This window comes from Anas platyrhynchos, chromosome 7 (assembly GCF_047663525.1).
Source record: "Anas platyrhynchos isolate ZD024472 breed Pekin duck chromosome 7, IASCAAS_PekinDuck_T2T, whole genome shotgun sequence".
NCBI lineage: Eukaryota > Metazoa > Chordata > Aves > Anseriformes > Anatidae > Anas > Anas platyrhynchos.
In genome coordinates, this window is record NC_092593.1 from 15,041,802 (window position 1) to 15,061,570 (window position 19,769).

The following is a 19,769-nucleotide window of genomic DNA, read 5'->3' on the forward strand; positions in this document are numbered from 1 at the left end:
GCAACATAAAAAATACACAGCAGTGACCTAGAAGTAATTTAGATCTGTTACTGTGCTTGTCAGGCAGCAGTTGGGGGGTTTCAAGCATCTGTTGCAAACCTTTGTTTGCAGTAGATTATCATGTCGTCATAAAAATTTGCTCTGGGCTGCAGGTTACAAAGCAAAATACCCAGAGAAAAGAACATTGAGTTTTGTTGTTGTTTTTTGAATTTGTTGTTTTAAACATGCATGCAGTCAAAAATCAATACTGTTTGGTTGCTAAAAGTCAGGGAGAAAAAAAAAATCAAAAGAACTACTTGAAGATATTTAATACTAGATTTTTATCTCCTCTTTTCTCCTGCCTTACAAAAGTCATAATCCAAATATTGGATCATTTCTGTTCATTTTTGAGCCAGAAAGCCTTGCCGATTCCAGCAGGGAGTTCTGTTCAGAAATCAATGGTATGATATGGCCCGTGGCTTCAATTAAAAAAAAAAAAAAGCTGACAAATAATTATTGGCTCATAAGTGATACTGGGAAGCAACCCAAAAATTAAACAAATAAGCAGCCATAGCTGAAATGTTGAGATTTATAAACATGTCACGTTGAGAGTGTGGGAAGTTTTTTTTTTACTTATGAAATTACATATGGATTATTATTCCATCTTTAAATTCATAACAATATCTTCAAAAGAGCAAACTTAGGAAGTGGGATAAAAACTCATCTGCATTGATCTTTTTCAGGAATATCTTTACAAGGTAAATCCTTTGTAGCCAACACAGTGTCCATCAGACAGTGAGGACATCTTTAAAAACATCCACGATCAAATGCCCGTCTGTAATCTGACATTACTACTAATTCCAGAGTTCTTGTAGTTAGCAAACTGATATATTCCTACCAAAGGTGTCACCATTTTGTTTCTTCCCTCTACCATTTGCAGGCTCAATTGTAGGATCTAAAAATTCGGACTGACCGCTCCTACCTCCTGCTGCCAGGATATTTTCAATGCTTATTCTGATATTACTGATAAGGCTGGAAGCATTCCTTGTCCTTTTGTTACTTCTGTGCCTCCTCTTAGTTTTCACATGTCAGCTGCTTATAACCTTATCAAGCTTTGATTATTTCAGTTGGAAGTTTCCATCTTGGTTGTTTGATAGAAGCTGAAAGTTCATACAAATTTTCAAGTCAAAACATTTCAATAATTTCTAAAACCAAATCTAGGAGGAAAGAACGTTTGTCCATAAGTAGCAACATTTTCTTAGAAACAAGCTAGTGTTCAGAGCAAGGAACTGAACTTTATGTCATTGGAACACCTTTTTGCAATTTCCATGAAAAGCCACTCAAATCTGTCTCGGGTATAAAATTCTTGGGAGGTGCGGAGGAAAACTGTCAGTTTTCAGAGACTCATGGGTTTGATTTCAGCATGTGTAGGCCCCTCTGTGCACTGGGCAGGCTCCAGTGTGGGCCAGAGTAGGGTTATCCTGAGCAGTACAGCTGAGTGGCAGCCACACATGGACTGAGAGGGGCTGACTACACAAGTCTGTTACTCACCCCAAAAAAGAATTGGGGGATCTAATGAGCAAGAAATTAGGGTAACATGGAGCAGATGCCAGAGGACTGAGATAGAGGTTTGCTGGATACACAAAGATGGGACTATGATGAAAAACCCATGAGTTAGAGCATGATTTGGGTCAGCCTAAGGAGGACTGGACACTTAATTGGCATTACTCAGTTCCTGAGTTGCAGACCACCATCATCAGTGATACCATGAACTCAGTTACTGAGCCAAATCTAAACTTCCTTTCCTGCTGGTGGTTCATGTTGGCATCAGTAAGATATAAAGTAGGATACAGTGGTTGTTTTTTTTCTTTTTTTTTTTTTTTCCTTTCTAATAATTATATATTAACCATTGCACAATGGTTAATTAACCAGTGCACAATATGTTAAAACACTGTATGATTAACTCTGTATCTAAGGTCCATTAGTATTAGATCTGGATAGTGGGAATCTGTGGTGCAATGTGGTGCTGTACAAAGATGTGCAGAGCAGCTCTGAACAAGCTTGTTTGCATAAGATCAGCAGTCAAGTTGTGTTAGTGTTGTGGTTGACTCACAAATGCCTGGCTCTTGTAGGATATAATTCAATAATATGCCAGTTCTGGCTTTAAAAGTTCGTGTGTGCCACTCTCTTCGCAGTGCCAGGACATCTGTTTGTGGGCTAGGCTACAGAAGAACTCCTGAAATTATGTGAGTTAGGAAAAGTTTATTTGGGAGGAGTACTTTTAATCTACACCATGTCACACTGGAGTGTGATCTCACATACAGCTGTACCAGCACAGCTGAGCGCCTGGTGCCTGGCCCAGAAAAGTGGGGTGTGAAAAGCCAGGACTTCTTAAGATGGTAACGCATCAAACTGAAGTCCCAGCATGGGCATTTGTCACCAGTGACGACTGCCATTGGGTCACTGCATTCCTCTGCCTTTCCAGTGTGGAACGTGCTGCCCTAGACTTATCTCTGCTGACCAGGATCTTCATCCTGCACTGAACACGAAGAACATACTTGTATGTTGCTGATGGAGGTGCTTAAATGAGCCATCCCATCCCATGCCAGGGGTGAACTCATTCCAGCAAGGGGCAGAGGAGAAAGAAAAAGGAAGCACTTGCATGTGGCTTTTAATGGGCTTGGCAGCCCAGTCGAAGAGCTGATGGGCTGATGTATGCAGCAGAATCACAGCACCTAAATGGAAAATAATCTACAAGAGAAATGTTAAAAGAATGTAAAATTAGCACCCCAAGAACAGCCGTGGCTGTATATTCTGTGCTGGATTTTTATGACCTTGAAACAATGATCTGGAGTAGCCTGTTCCCTAGTGTGCACCACAGCAGACATGTTCAAACTAGAGGATTAACACCTCACACACCTATCAACAGACACAGGCATTAAGCAGGACGAGATAACAGCATGGGCAATCAAGAAGCACTGCAGCCCAGTTCAACACAGGAGGGTTATAAACACACAAGCATCTGAATCCAGCAGTGAAAAACTTAAGCCTGCCAAGCTGAGGATGGATTGAAGTAATGACTAATATTTCCTGGGAAAATATGAGGAGCAAGGAAGATAAGGGGAATAAACATCACAGTACCTCCAGATATAAATAGCATACTGAAGATATAGCCCATCCTGCCCCCTCTTTCTGTCTACCAGACTTATCAGTATTAACATGCTAATTGTCATTAGATAAAGCAGATAGACATTAATGAAAATTTCTCCTCCCCTCCATCCCTACAACTTATTTAATAAGACTGGTTTTCCTTCCCAACCACCTCCCAGGTATGGTTCACGCAGCAGGAATTAAATTTGGCCAGATGGCTTCTGGGGATCACAGCCAGGAACTGGATGTTGAAGTCAGAGAAAAGGGGGTGGGCGGATGGGAAGGGAGCCGGTGAGCCAACTCAAACTAATTCAAGCAGACACTTTCTTTTAACTGCTGCCTCTCATGGAGACCATGAATATCACAGAGGTTTGGTCTTTGGCCTGTTGAATTGAGGTGAGAGCTGAACTCTTTCTCATATTCTCTCTCTTATACAGACTCCCCCCTTCCCTCATATTCTCTAATTGATATGCATCTTTTTGTTCCCCCGCAAACCACCCACACATGCCATGTTTCTCTGCTGCTCCCTAGGTGCCTCTTCCTGCCAGCACAACATTTTTCCACCAGAGTCACCCCCTGGGCTGTGCTCAGGGATCCAAGAGAAAAACTAACTGAATGCTGCTCGAGGACACCGTACGTCACCGACTCTGATCTCCCCATCCTGCAGGGAAGCCCATAAGGTGGTGCAGACAGTGGGGCAGCCCTGAGACACCTCAGGTTTCATCTGGGGTTTACATGGTTCTCAGCAGGAACCCAACAACATGATCCACCCTTCTCCACCTAGCAAGAATAGGCATGAAGGGGCCTGAAAGCTTGCTTTGGGATCCCCCTTTTAGGGCAAATAGATTTTGGGGGTCGTTGTGCTCTCAACTAGTGACTGTGCACAGATATTAGAGGAAGTACCTGTCACTAGGCTCTGAATGCTTTTTTACCAGCCAGTCCTCATCAGGCTGACACACGCTCACTTGCAATATTCCTTTTACACATAAGCACACACTCACATGTCGGTACGTATATAAAATATTTCCACTTACTGGGCACTCAGTAATATTTTGAGTCCACAGGCTCATGTTGGAGCTGTCCTCAATGGTGGTGCATCGCTTCTGCTTGTTATCCCAGCCGCAGTAGGGGTCTCTGGCTCCTAGGCATTCCCTGCATGTGCAAAGAGAAAAGATTAAAGCTCTTTGAGGCTGTCTAGCTCTAAAGACACATATTCAAGCATAGTGCTTGTATATGACAGCTGTCAACTGTACCAAGGCTCAGCAGAAGAAACAATTTCTTCTAAGCAGAGGTTTACCTGCTTGGAAGGAGAGAACGGCTGAATAGAAGGGTGATAGGACACAAAGCAAATATCACTCATAGAAACTGTAGATTAAAAATCAGTTCACTTCTTTCCAAGGCCTAGGGAAAGAAAATGACTTTACAAATTTTAGTCAAAGAACACTTGTCATTGAGATATCTTTGTGCCCCCATGTAATCACTCAGCAGGCCAAATCTCACACAAAGCAACCTCTGTGAGTATGTTTTCTGACACTATGTCCATCCAAAAGGGTTAGACAAGCAGAATTAGCCAATGGACCAGTAATAAAGGCTTTCTATTAGTCCTGGCCTTTCCTGGAACAATGGCTTCATTTATAATCCCAACATCAAGATGTCAGTTTGGAAAAGTCACAGCAGAACATTATTTCTAAGCTTTTGGCTGCTTTGAACACTGCTGTATTCATTTTCCTCCTGAATCCATATTTACAGGCTAAGTGTGTGTTCCCAACATGTGAGCTGCTAAAGAAAAATAACTAGGGTTCCTACTGCCACTGAACAGAGAAGGTCAGTCACTGAATTAGTCTGTACCAATAAAATCCAGCTATATTGGTTGTTCCCATGAGTCACTTTCAAATCGTTAATTTTCCTTGAGAAAAAACAACAGTACCAGCCACACCATGCCTGTGTTGGTGAAAGACAAAGAAGAGAGGACTAAACCCAAAAGGATTTGCAAGACTATTTTTTATTCCAATAATCCATTCTCTTCTATCACACAAAAGGGCCACCAGGATCTTTCCAGAAGTCCCAAATGATTTGAAAACTGCCAATTAGGCAGCAGCAAGGGACCAAGGGGAAAAATTCAGTTCAAGAAGCTAAACGGGAGAGTAATAAAATTTATTCTAAGGGTTGGTATCAGTATGATAAATGAAACATCAAAAAAAAAAAAAAAAGAATCAAATGCAATGAGATGTGAACGGCTCCCTCCCAGAAATCTTTGAAATCCTATTAGTCTGTAATCAGCCACAAATGAAAAAGCATGTCCCTTAAGCACAGCTGAAAATGCTCCATCAGCCTGCACTGACTCCAGAGCCATTTGCCCCAAAGCAAACCCTTGATTGTTTTGATGTCTGGTACCCATTGCTTTATATATATATATACACACACACGTATATATACATGTGTATATATTTATATTTTAATTACAAGTTTTCGGTTTGCTCCTACATTGCAGAAAGACATTTCCTCTACTAAAGATTTCACACAGTGAGCTGTAAGGAGCATAACTTTATCTTTCATGCTTTAGGAAGGTAGTTACAAGGACTGTCTACTACATTTTTCCTTCAACTGCTTAAAAACACCCAAGGAAAAGGCAAAGATGATTTTGTCCCAGCCCCAGGCAACAGAACATCAAATATTTGCTTAGAAAAGACTCCGTATCCCCAGTCCAAGGACGCAGAAGGGACATGTGCTGTTTTGCTCATTACTCTGGCGAGGCACCCCGGTCCTACTGGCATCCCACGCTGCCCCCGTCCACGCCGTGGGGCTGCCTCCACGCACAGAGCTGCCCCCGCCATGCAGCAGCCCCTCGGCAAGGTTGGCATCGAGTCAGTGACTGAGCAGCCACAGGGGCATCTGCCCACCCTCTAGGTACCAGCACTTCAGGAGGGAGCTGTGCGGCTCCTAGAGAGAAGAATAACAATGAGAAAAGCGATGGGGAAAAAATAAGAAAAGAAGAAAGCCTGGGCTTTTAGTTACAGAGGCTTTTGGTCACGCTTTCAGACCCTGACACCGAGTACACGCTATTGTTTCCAACTGCATGAGGCCATTTTGCTGGGCGCCCAGCGAGCAGAGAGAGGTCATTGTAATTCATAACAGGGAAGGCTGTTGTGAGCATCACCCTATTATGATACACATTTTCTCTGAATTTAATTTATAGGAAAACATGTGCTGCATAAATTCAGGAAATAATCTCCATATGTTCTGTGCTGCAGCCCTCAGCCGCTCTGCAGGCTGCAATATATCCCGGTTAGGCACTGACCACTTTGCTGGCGCTATTCGTAATGTCTGTCATGCAGCTAATGTGCTGCTCCCGGCGGCGGCGAGCAGCGGGCCGCAGGTCCCTGATGGAGCACTGGGGAGGCTCAGCCCGCCTTCCCCAGCCACCAGCACTGGGCCCCAGCTGATGGGCACAGGCGAGGGAGTTGCAGAGCCACTGGAAGTCCGCAATGCCCAGCTCTGGCCAAAGCCTGGCCTGGGAGCAGGGAGCTCCAGCCACCTCCGCTCCCTGGATGCTGGGTGTAATGGATCCTTACCCTGCTGCTGCTGCCATCCAGGCAAAGCCCGGGCTCTGCTGAGTTGTCAAAACGTGCACTCTGTAATTTAACAACCATCAAAGACCGGGACTTCTCTCCATCTGACGGCAGGCCCTCAAAACCATTTGAAATCTAAAAACAAAATAGCTATGCTGTCTGCCTCCCTTCAGGATTCAGAGCCCACTCATCTGCCTCAACTCTGGCAAGAAACCTATTATATCAACTGACAGCAGTACACTTAGGGGTGAGGAGGAATGTTATTTACTTACACACAATTTGCTCCATTTTTTTCCTTTTGTAAGCAGGAAAAGCATCACAATGTGCATTACTTTAAGAGAACATTTCTGGCAAGTCCTTTAAGTGAACACTTCAAAACCCACCCTAATTTATATCTTTACAATATCTTTAGAATATATGTCCCTATTTATGTCATTAAGTGATAAAACCACACCAGCAAGCACACACCAAAAGGCATACATATGTATGCATGCACACACAGATCAAAGTGCTTCACAAATGTGTTGTCATTCTTAGTAAATCAGGCACTGTGGCGTGGAAAATGGAAAGATATCAAGGTATTTCCCTATGTGCAGAACACAAAATAAATTGAAATGTTTATGTGTAAATACCACTTCATGTTATGATACTGCCAAAAGGTCTCACAGAGGCCTGGGGACCCAAAGTCACGCAGGGCGCTATGTAAATAGTGTGAAATAAGATACAAAGGAGTTACCATGCTGTAATGAAATTCTGATGTTTCAAAGTCCATGGGACTTGATCCATTGGCTCACTGGGGCCAGAATTTCATACCATACATAGAGCCTTCAGCAGTGAAATCTGCATCAAGGTTATCTCAGTGGCAGGCTAGGAATGCCCCTGGGAACTAATGACACGGTATCATTTCCCTTCATAATTCACACAGGTAGAGGGAACCCATTATCCCAAAAGACTACCCGAGCGTGGCAGGTTAACACTGGCTATATTAATGCTAATGACTTAGTTAATGAAATCCCACAAAGTAGGATGTTTGTGGAAGGGAGATGGTGATGATACCACACGGTCCATGCCCCCAGTTCCCCTCTGGCCATCTAGTCACTGTAGTGCATTCAGTGAGGACCCGGGAGAATACCTCTTGACGGATATCTAAGAGGTTGGATTTATTATGACAGAGCATTACTACCACTAGCGATTCACTTTAATTCATTGCCTTGCAATAAATGTCTCATCTGAGGCATAATGGCATACACTGAAAACACTCAATTGAAAAACAATTCCATTTGTATCTCCTATTCAAGCTATTTTTTCTCCGGTTCCTTATTCTCACTTACTAAGGACATTTGCATGAAAATAAGATCTTACTCATAAGAGCTCACCTGCTGCCTGCTGTTTGGGAGCTGTAAGCCTCCCTGGTGTTGGCTATTGCAATCATTTTTACCGCAGTCACCGGGGATAACACAAAGGATTATCACTGTGCAAGTGGGGCAAGAAAGCACGGTGCTCTGAAGTCAATGGAAACTCTTAGCTATGGCTCAAAAGAGTTTTTACGGGGCCTCTCAAGCCTGGCTGTGCTGAGCCTTCACTAATAGCATTTGCTGCAAAAAGGCTTCTGCTGCTGAGACTCTGATCCTGCCCAACATCTCCTCAAGAAGAGTCACAGCTTCATGAAGGAAGGGAGAAGCACATTTTTGCTTCCCTGTGCCCCAAGGGGCTACTTGGAGACATGCAAGGCATGAGGCCATGTAAATATCTCCATCAGTATTCCCATTCCTTAGAGGAACAGGGGAAGGGAACGGGGAAGAGAAGGTGAAGGGGACCCAAAGGCAGAGGTAGGAAATTGGGAGGCACTTGAGAGGCAGAGGCTCTTCGTGTGTGGCTGCGGGGTGGGCACAGTACCTTGGTGGCAAACCTCATCCTCCTAAAATAGGAATGGGTCATGGATAAAACAGAGGTCCTCCTAGTGCCATCCCGGGGGGTCTCTGAAGGTTTCTTCCTCTCACACATCCCTGCTGAGACCCCGTCTTGGGTCCTAATCCCACCTCTGCTTCCCACTCCAGGCATGTGACATTGCTGCAGCAGCTACAACTTCAGCTTCTTCGGGAAGTGCCGCTCAGCACCCTGTAAGGAGGTGCACTGCCAGACAAGGAGGTCTCTGCTCAGATCACTGTGGGAGCTGCTCACCTACACACCCAAAACCAGGCATCATCACACTTCATCTTTGTATTCTTTTTTTTTTTCCTTCTTCTTTTAAAGTGGGCTAGATGTGTCCAAAGAAACAATAATGACGGATCATTGAGCACAATGCTTCCTGTGAGGAATGTTTTAACAATTCCAATTCGTGTCCATAAATTCGTGTCCATAAAAAAAATAAGTCTGTAATAATGTAATAATTCTGTTTGAATCCTGTCTGCCTCTGGGCCCTGCACTGGCGGTTTAATTCTTGAACCACAGATGCAGTGTGCCCCAGTCTCCCCCTCATTCCAGTCAGTTTATCACGTCTTCAGAAAACACTCCTTAAATTTATGAACCTGTTTGCTTTTGTTATTCCTGACTTCTAGTTCTAACAGTTACAGTTTTTCTTTTCTGTCTTCTTCGAGATTGATTTAACACTGCTATAGATGTTATGTAGATGACTGTGAATAGCTGGGAAAGAATGTTTTAATTGCTCGTGAGTTGCCAACCTGTTTGGGAGTTTCAGAACAACTGATAATAACCGGTGACTGCTGGTGACTGTTATGGGATCCTTGGTATCTGGCCAGGGGGGCCAAGAGATTAAGAGGAAGAGAAAAGAAGCTGAAGGACAGTTGGGAGACAAGACCTGCGGAGAGTGTACAGAGAGTGTTCCATAAACTTGGGATAGTGCCAAGTAAGTACAAAGGGTGAGAGGAAGACTACGAGCCTTCAGCATGAAAGACCCCTAGAGACCCCCAGAGGAGACTGATGCACATGCTCCAGTAGGAGGAACCGGACCCCGGAAGCTAATTTTAATAATCTCTTTTTTTAGAAGTAGTAATGAATATGTATTAGTCTAGGTGCATAAAAATCAGCTGCTTGATGTAACTGGTGTGCGTCCTGGTGGAGCAGAGACTCCCGGTGCACCCAGCGCTGTTTGCTTACCTCTATTCCTTTATATTCTTTTAATAAATCCTATTTTTTATTTAATCCTAATTTGAATCCTGAGCCACTTATAACACTTCCCAAAGAAAATGCCTCTTCCAAAATGCATTGCAAAGCAACAGCAGCCTTCTGATAAGCTAAATAACACAAGGATTTGGAAACTTTTTTGTAATAGCCTGGAAGACAACTTCTTTCAAAATCTTCATTAAAACTTAAACGTCTGTAGTTCAAAAGTTTCTGATTCCCTCTTCAATTTGCTCTGGGTCTAGATAACTTCCTCTTTTGGTTGTTTTACCCTGAGAGCTAAAAAGCTTTAGACTGTGTAATAAATGGATCATCAAATCAATAGAACCAGACCCAAGAGATTAGTCTTCAGCAGACCAAAGGAAAGAAAGAATTACTAAAGCTTCTTCCCACTCTTACACACAAACATGCCATTTGGTACCAACAGCCAAGGAGTTGTCACCCGGAGCACTCACAGTAAAGGACTGTGCTTTTCTCATCTGCCAGGATGCACATGCCCTCCCACTTTTGTTCCCTCTCTCTGTGTTTACCTCTTTCTCACTACTTTTTGATGACTAAGAGCAAATAGGAATGAAATGACAGGACGTCATGTGCTGCAGAGGCAGTCTGTAGACCCAGAGACTGAGAAGCTCCCATCCCAAACTGTAATTTTCTAACAAAACCCCACTGTCATGCCAAGAGAGGGTTCTGCATCTTTGCTGATGATTTTTGGAACCAGCGGTGAACATCATAATTGCCAGGGTGATACAACAGCTGTCATTTTGCACCTAGCCCTTTGAAATCCCATGGGCATCACCAGTTAGTTGATTAGAGGCACAGAGATAGTAGTGCCATAAACTGAATAATGCACTGTAAACATTTATAGGCTTGATCCTGCAAAGCACTGAGTGAACTATGCTCATCCATGCTCAGCACCTCAGAAGCATGATCAGCATGTGCTCACCTTGCTCATTTGGGGAAGCATTTCATTCATGAAAATTGAATTAATGAGGAATTCCACATTGGTTTGCTCCACACTTTGAGCAGGTAGCTCTGAGGGAAGAGCACCCTGCAAGCAATACGGGGGTTTTAGCTCCGTCACTTAGTTGCGAGCATGAGGCTGTTTGGCAGACAGGCATTTCCTGACAAGGTTAGCTTACTGTCCCATTGCTATCAACCTGCGGAGGGGCTGAACGATGGAAATAATCATATTAGCTTCCAGCCAACCAAATCATAATTACTGACAGCCTCAATAGCCCATGCAAGGGAGAGTGGACTTCTGTCTTCCCTAAAGCCAGACGGCATGAAAAGAGAGGAATAAGAATCAAAAGGATGTTCGTGGCTTAAGAAAATAAGATTAGAAAGGGAAAAAAGCACCAGACCTTCAAACAATCCCCCTAATTTTGACACCTTTAAAAATTCAAACTGCAGAGATGAGTTAGTGATCTGTGCAAATCCATTATCTTTCCCCACTGAGAAGAGAAGCCAAGTGGAACTGAGCTGCTTTAGTCAGGCGCTGGTCAAGCAGCAGCTTCATTTCTCAGCTGGTGAACGCAACATATTCTGTGCCAGCTGCTACTGCTCTTTGCTCAAGACTTCTAGCCACAGACATCATAAGCCATTATTTGCAGAACGGGGCACTGCTCAGGAAGAACACAGGTACCACCCCTGCAAGGGCTTCTGTTGATGTTCCTCTAAAGAGCGAAGGCTCGGTATTTTGCCATTTGATACCGCACACTTTGGTGTTTGAAACTGGACACAGAGAATCTGGAGCGTCCATGTGCTGTATGTGTATGCAATTTATCACCCACACTTGCTTAGCATCGGTGCCTGGTGCTCTGCACATGGTTTGTTTGAATGCAGAGATTAAAGCCATGGTATAAAACAACCTCTAGAACTGAGGTGCATTTATGAGCCAAACACATGTAGCTTATTTGAAAGGAAAAATGCACAGACATAGGATTTTCATAGGCAGTTTCATTTCATTTTCCTTTCCATGTCAGGGACCTTGGCTTGCTAGTTTCTACCTCCTGCCTCACTGTTTTCAATATCTCTTTAATCGATTGCAGTTTATAGATTATGGCCTCGTACAGTTTACACAACAAACTATTCAATTTCTTGCTTTCTGACATCCCATTCCATCATCTTTTAGCAACAGTGACTTCTTTATTGGTTAGGTGTTTATTTTTATTTTTAAAGCTGTGAAATAAAACAACACTGCACTTATTCAAATATGAAGATTAATGCCATCCCAAGAAAAATTCTGATTAAATCTGGATTTATGTTTACATCAGTAAAACAGGTTATTAAAAAAAATGAATAAGCATTGCTCCATAAACACTATCTGAGACACTCTTGTCACTGTGCCAAACAAAACTGACCTCTAACAAAAACAGAAGTACAGAGGGCCACTGATGACCAGCGATGGGATCAGTCATCCACAAGAAGACTCAGCTACTATTAAAGTCCTAATGAAAGGAATAGCCAGAAGGAATTCCTGAATGCGGGGCATGTTTGTCTGGATTGTGAAGCACAGCCATTTCCTAGCCTCAGCAGGCTTTGGAGCCTTAAGAAAACATGCCCCTCAGGGCTGCCATATGGCAAAAAGCAGAGCGGAGCAGACATCCTTTGGAAAGGCAGCTTGGGCAAATCAGTGCACTCAAGTGTTATTCCCTCTCTCTGCCCTGTGTCAGTCAGTGTCTGAAGGCAGCTGTCATGCTAAGATGTGCTCTGCTCCTGCGTTTCTGCTTTGTGGTTGCAGATCTGGGTGAACATGGCAAATTCCTCTAGTCTGGCGCTGTAGGTGGATCCAGGAAGAAGGGTGCTTTAGATAAGCAAATCTCCTGTTAGGGGGACAGACAGGTGCTTTACGTAGCCTCTAGAAGATGCTGATGATTTAAGGACATAAATAATGCTAAAATGGCAACTTAGGAAGGGAGAGAAAACTGCAAAGGCAGAAAACTTAGAAAGAAATTTAAGTGATAATAAAAGTCTACAGTTATCACCCAGGCTGCAAAAAATAATCCATATTCAAGCAGCTCCTTTGTGAAAGTTGGATTTTGTATTTGGGTAATTATTTTCTGCTCAACAAGATATAGATTCGACAGACCCTTTGTATGTTAATGTATGTTAGAAAAGACAAATAAATATTAGACTACCTACTGCAACTCTGAGGATCTAACATCCCTTCGCTAATGCAGGGCTATTTCAACACTGTGTAACGGGCAAAATGGCCCTGCCAATGTAGTCTCCATTGTTTTTTCCCAGGTAGCTACAAAAACACCACCAAACAACATCAACTCCACTTTTTAGCAAGAGACAGCATTGCTTAATTAAATGGATATTCTTGAAATCCAGCCCTACCCACGTACAGACTGGAGTGTTCCCACAGATCTATAGCATTTTGGTGTTCTGACATGTAAAAGACACCCGACAGAAGTACAACGATATGTTTTTCTACCACCCATACATATTTTATGCACTTACAGGTATTTATATTTTATACTTAAAACAGCAGCAACAACAAATTTGCTCTAGGTCCAGATTGTCCTCCCCAAAGAGGTAAAACAGCACATCTCCTAATAAAAAGTTGATGACGCCTCTGTAGCGATACGGTCAACTGGCAGGAACACCGGACTGCTGTAACACCTCTGTGTTTTACATCATAAATGCAGGCTGGAAGCTTGAGACACTAAAGCAAAGCAGCCATGGCAGGCAGGAGCCACGCTGCTGAATACGACCACTGCCTAGCATACAAATCTCATGATCTAATAGTAGCAAATTGCAAGAATTGACAGAAGCAATGGATATCTGCCCTGGGGCTTGCTGGAAGCTTCAGTTATTAATCTTGTTTGTATAACAGTAGCATCAATGTCATCTTAACATTATGTATTCCAAGAAAACTACCTGTTTTGCTGTCAGTCGCTGCTGTGTTGAAACTAATTTCACACAGCCCACCTAGCAGGTATCAGATGGTAATGACTTTTAGACATCATTGATCTGAGTTGGCCTCAAGCCAGTCTGCTAGAGGTCCTGCATAGGATCCATATTCTAAACCGCTCCTGATTTTGTGAGCAAATCACCTGGGCACTATGCTTGAAAAATAAGGAGCAAACAAAAGCCCTCAGCACATCCAACCTCCCTGCTTTTCCCTCCCTCTCAGCAACTCCAAAGCAACCCCTAACAAATCTGCAACCTAGTCGTGACAGTAAAGAGGCAGAAGCCCTGAAATTATCTGAGTTTACCTGGCAATTTTTGAAGTGACCTTCACCTGTTTCAGCAGTTGAACAGCCCCAGACTCCTGCTATTGCTTGGTTTTCTTTCTACCACAGTACCATTCATTCAGGGCCTTTTGCATCATTCAGAGCTAAAAGTGAGAGCCCAGAAATTATGCAGACAGCTTAAAAAGAATGTAAAGCTTACTGTTGGGTTGTGTATTTAATACAAATGGGAAAAACTGTAATAATTCGTTTGGTTCTGAGCAGGGCCCTTCCACTCCTTAATTCTGTGCCCTCTCCTTCTCAGTAATGCGAGCACCAGCAATCTCAGCACCGGCTTATTCCTCAAACAGCCTGGTGCTGGTTTCCCTCCCGGCACCACACTGCATTTCTCTCCTCACTGCGATTTGTGATTCCCTCGTACTTAAATGCCATCTACAAAGTATGCTATTTTCTTCTTCCATGCCATTAAAGATAATGTCAAATAAGATGAAACTGAAAACCAATCTCTCTGGCATCGCACTGGAAACATGCCCCTGCTCGCTGCCTTACTGCTTACCCTTGCCACCTTTTCTCCCAGTTTCAGACACACATGGCCACGTCCCTTTCACAGACTGTTCAAATGAAGCTCTTCAATCACTCTCCTTAGACCTGTGCCATCCCTTCCAAACTTAGAGGTCCAGATCCTGCAAATAGTATGGATGTGCTTAGCTTTACATATATAAGCAGCTACATTAAAGAAAATGGGAGTAATTGCCTGCTACAGCAGATGCAAATGTGTTTTCAGGATAGAGAAAATGGTATAATTTTGCACTTCTATTTAAAGAACACAAATCCATTTCATCTACCAAACTTTATTCTTTCCAAGAGTTTTAGTGATCATGGTTCTGTATGATGTCTCCATTCTCTGTCAGTGGGAGTCTTGCTATTTACTTAAATGCAACCAGAATGCCAAACCAGATGTTTAGTGATTTATTCTGATGTATTATTGGGTACTGGAGATGACAAAAGCTTGGGGTGAATACTCTCCTGTCTGCCTACGAAGCCTCCCAAAGCTTTGCAGAACTATTGGTGGCACAATAATTAGCTAATTTCCTTAACCTTGGAGAGGCCAAATCAGCCAAAGCAGATGGAAATCAGTGATTAAGCTTTATAACAACATTTTCAGAGGATCTTACCTTTCCTTCTGCCTCTACTTCTAAAAGGATGTTCAATGTGCTAGATATTTTTTAAAACTTTCCAGGAGATATTTTCAAAACAAAATCTGGGCCAGCCTCAGCTCAGAAGAAGAGGATGGAAGTTCAAGTTCTTTGATTAATAATAAAGCATAAACGTCACCTCAGTGATCTGCTGGTTGCTGGGCTGCACTGAACAACAGTCTTCATTTCCTCCCCTACCACTTTTACCATTTTCTCTCCCATGTTTTTTACCCAATGATCGTTATTTGTTTGTCCTTGGAGGAACTATTGTCACTGATGAACAGGTCAGGATTTCCAGCCCATATTCAATTCACTCTTTCCCTGAAAGTTGCGAATATTAAGGTCTCTTCCCAGACTGTATTATTCATCTAGTTAAGTTCCCCAATATTTTCACTCCTGAAATCTGGTACTTTTGAAAGTCTGTTTTTGCAGTCCTAAACTCAAATGCTTCATTCTTTTGTTACAGAGGATTTTGTACCATGCAAGGAGTAAAAAAAGAAGGAAATAGCAACAGCAATGCCCCAGGTGATATCTCAGATCCCTTAAAGGGTGGTATGGAAGTGGTACAAGGACCTTGTTTGGAATTCCTGTTCTGCACTTTGGAAGGCGGGCACAAAAGGGAGAAAGGGCAAAAACTCTGCCTCATTACTGAGGCTGATGACCCTTTTCTTCCAAAAAGTCCCTGGAGCCATTTCAAGAGTTACTCACCTACACGTACTTAGTTGTCTGATCACTGTTCCAGAGCTATTTAGAGGTGAGTTCAGTTTCTCACACAGATCTCAAGTCAGCAAATAAGAGTACTTGTCAGCTGAGTCATTTCTGCTAGCTTTGCATTAAGCACCATGGCCAGAGGGGATGCACAACAGAATTTAGGCCAAATAGGAGGGCAAAAGCTCAGCATAACTCAATGCAAACTCCCTGGAACAGGGTCAAAAAAGCAGGCAGAGTTCAAATGACAGACTGTCAGGGTTGCACACAAGAGGATCTGGCACTCCACACGGCCTCAGAAGCAGGAGCATCTCCACTGCCATGAGGGTGACGTAAGGTAATGCTCACACAACCTGATGGGATATCCACACATGAGCACTGCACGAGAGGGAGAGGACAGACCATCCAAACCGTTCTCAAAACCTCATTGTGCAACCAAACTGTATCCCAAACCTGCAGGTTTCATGCAAACTGGAAGAAGGAAAAGGAAAGAATGAATATCATCATTAAGTGCATTAAGAGAAACCGTTCAGGACAGAGAGAGCAGAATATTTACGAGACCCTCTGGTCTCAACCCCAAACACACTTTCTTTTGCCCATTTGAATGTGTAATAAAGGAACAGCTACAATATCACTCCGAGGCCAGCCTCGCGGTGCACAGAGGCACATGGCCCTGTTGCTTCAAAGGGATAGTACAAACAGATCACAAAATATTCCCTAAACCGCCAGCTTCATTTTACTACCTGTCTGACTGTAATTCCTAAAATGAATAATCTCATCCTACCCTTTGAAAATACTACTAAACAATTCCTGTAGATAGGCCCCACCTGAAAATAATGTTCCAGATCTGTAGTCCTCACCCCCTAAAATTCAGATCCAGGATTTTGTTCAGATACATTCTAGAGATACGGTGGTGTCAGTGACAAAGCTGCAATGCTGGCTCTCCAAATATCCCTCCCCAAAGCTTGAGGGCAACTTGAGGTAAAAATCCAAGCTCATTTGAAAATTGCAGGGAGGTTAAAAAGATTTCAAAGCCATGCAAAATCGAGCAGCAAGCACAGCCAAGCTACCACCCAGCAAAGCAGCCTTCAAAACACACTGCATGTTCAAAGGGCTTGCAGGTTTTGCTCGCTTTGGACATTTTCCTAATACTCTCCAGCGAGAGCGGGGAATGGCATACTGGAGCACAATAGGAAAACACACACGCAAGCAAGGTCCCTGCAGCCAAGTCCAGCCTGTAAATTTGGACAGCTGACATTACAGATGTCTTCCTGTTGCCCTGCTGCTAAGACTGGCTGTTCTGAAAAGACAGATTGAGACAGGTCAGTAGGCAAACACAAAGCACTGCTCAGACACCCAGAAATATATTGGGTCAATGAACTACATCAAGACGTGGGGCTGAGCTACTGGTCACCATTTAAGAGATTAAATTGGTGCCGTGTCAATAAAGAAATAGTAAAGGAGATGGCAGAAATCCTTTTCTCTTTCCATCTCTTCCCTTTGCTGCTGCTTTTTCCTCTGCCCGTTCTCTGAGCCTTGGTAACAAGCCCCAAGGTTTAAAGCAACACAACAGCAACGATTGCTGGACAGGATTGATTCTGGGATCAATTTCCCCTCGATACATGATTGCCTGTTGCAGGCAGAAGGCAGGGTGAAGGCAAGAGCTCTAAGTCAGCAATCGGGAACCCACATCAACCCCCGGGGTGTAAAAGGCTGCAAAGTTTTCCTGATAAGGTGAGGCAGAGCCAAAGAAAATAAACAGTGTTGTGGTATTCCTGCCTGGGAGGCACGAATTCTCCCTCACCTCAAAGCTTCCAGAGCCCCCATCAAAACAATTAGATTATAAAAACTGCTGAAACCAGAGCTTTTCAGGGAGGACAGTCCAGAAGTCACAGCATGACAAAAAAGTAAGCGGGGGGTGTTGTAGGGGTGGGAGCCCTTCCTCCCGTGGTGGCTGTATATTGGCACGTATTAAGCATAGACACAACAATAAGCAATAAATCACAGCCCAGGAGAAGTGCCAGGTGGAATGCACTGGAGGAAATTAAAACATCCCTCTCGATATAGTTCAACATTGAAAGAAATACAAAGGAGGGCAAGTTGACTTATCACCTGTGTAGCCAGGATGCTAAGGGGAAAAAGGTTTCCAAAATTTGCAGCTGAAAAAATTCAGTTGAATAATTTCCTACAGAAAAAGCTGAGCTTAAAAATTAATAATGATATCACAAACATCTTTTCAAACAAATAAAAAAATACCAGCTTTCCTTGGCTTTCCTAAGCTTCCTTCTTTTTTTTTTTTCCTCCTTCTTTCAAAGGCACAGCCCCTCCACGAGACTCAGCCATGGAGCAAACCTCCACAACCTCCACAAGCACACCAACTGGCCAGCACTGGAATTCAGCAAATTCTGACCTCTCACATTGCCAAATGTATGCAGCCCACCATGCTGTCTGAAGACCACACCTCGTGGTACAGACCAGTGATGGGCTTACATTGCTTAGAAGTATGAAACTGGTTGTGCTGGGATAAAGTTTTAACACCAGGCGACGATGCTGTGGCTCTCAGGTCCTAAGTAGATGGTGCTCCTGTGAGGTACCCTCCAACCACTGTTGTTTTTTTTCCCTGCTTGTTCCTTTTTTAGGCAGTTGAGCAAACCTCCACCCATTTGAGCTTTAATGGAACTGTCACAGAGAGTACTTACACAGGCTGAAACTGGGACACGATCTATAAATTACCGGAAAGTTGAACTCGAGATTAGGAAAAGAAAGAAAAGGAAGGACTCATTTCTCTTGAAACTGGATCATATATATGTATACACACATAAATATTCTGAAACTGAAACTCTCCAGGACAGCCTGAAGAGGACAGCTGTTATGTTCTACCTTTTCAAATCTCTGCTTTTAAGGGCTAAGGATGGGATGGCATTTTCCAGCTGTGATTCTCTTACTAAACACTTCGGTGTCAGGCTCTCTGTATAAGCCGCTAAACCTTTACACATTAAACGCTTCTGAGTCTAACTTGCAGTAATGACCAAGTTGCATTTTCCGAAAGGGATAATTAAGAGGTTCAGCAAAAACAGAAAGAGCTAGCATTTTTATATTTAGACAGACATGAATTTGGTACAAGCTGATAGATAAACTCTACTTTTTGAAAATAAAATGATGGTGACATTTTCTGTATCATTTTTTTGGCCAGAGAACAGGGACATCTTGCACTAGGCCATGAAAGGAGTCCATTTAGACAGTGCTAGCAAATTCCTTCCTCTTGTCTAGCACAGAGGACATCAGTTTCAGACAAAACTCTCATCAAGAAGAGCAGGGCAAAGGCATGAGAGGAAAGGGAAGAGTGTTTTTAGAGATGTAGACATGCAATTACCCACAGCAGACCCCACTACACTCTCAGGGAGCGTATGTCTCAATCAGTTGGTATCACACTGGTTCACCTGCTAAAAAGGGGGATATTGTTCAGTTCCAATAGCCTTCTGCACTCATTTCTGGGTGGAGAACTGCTCTGGAGCCAGTGCTGACAATTAAAAATTTTTTTCCTACTCCCTTTAAAAGGTGCAATCAAGACACAGGATCTATCCAGGTGTAGGCAGTGTCACACTTACTTGAAATGAGCTATTGGGTTCCAAAAGCAATGAGAAGTGGCCATGCAGCCCAGCCCTGCCTCATCAGATGTTTGAGAGGTGATCGCTCAGATAAGCAAAATAGGCTGGCTGCAACCCAAATTCAGAAACCTGCAGCCCTACAGCCAGCAAAACACATGGAGCTAATAAAATCAACAGTGAAATGTCAAGATAAAAAATAGCAATAATAATAATAAAAAT

At 43.2% G+C, this 19,769-nt stretch overlaps 1 protein-coding gene across 4 annotated transcripts in view; it reads right to left on the reverse strand.

Annotated features, from left to right (window-relative positions):
* The window catches only part of SEMA5B (semaphorin 5B), a 261,873-nt gene that overhangs the window by 39,852 nt on the left and 202,252 nt on the right, over positions 1-19,769 (reverse strand). For all 4 annotated transcript variants that reach the window (XM_038181972.2, XM_038181977.2, XM_038181974.2 and 1 more), the window contains exon 14: positions 4,164-4,281. In XM_038181972.2, coding sequence (XP_038037900.1) covers positions 4,164-4,281 — 118 coding nt within the window. The remainder of the gene's footprint in view (positions 1-4,163; positions 4,282-19,769) is intronic.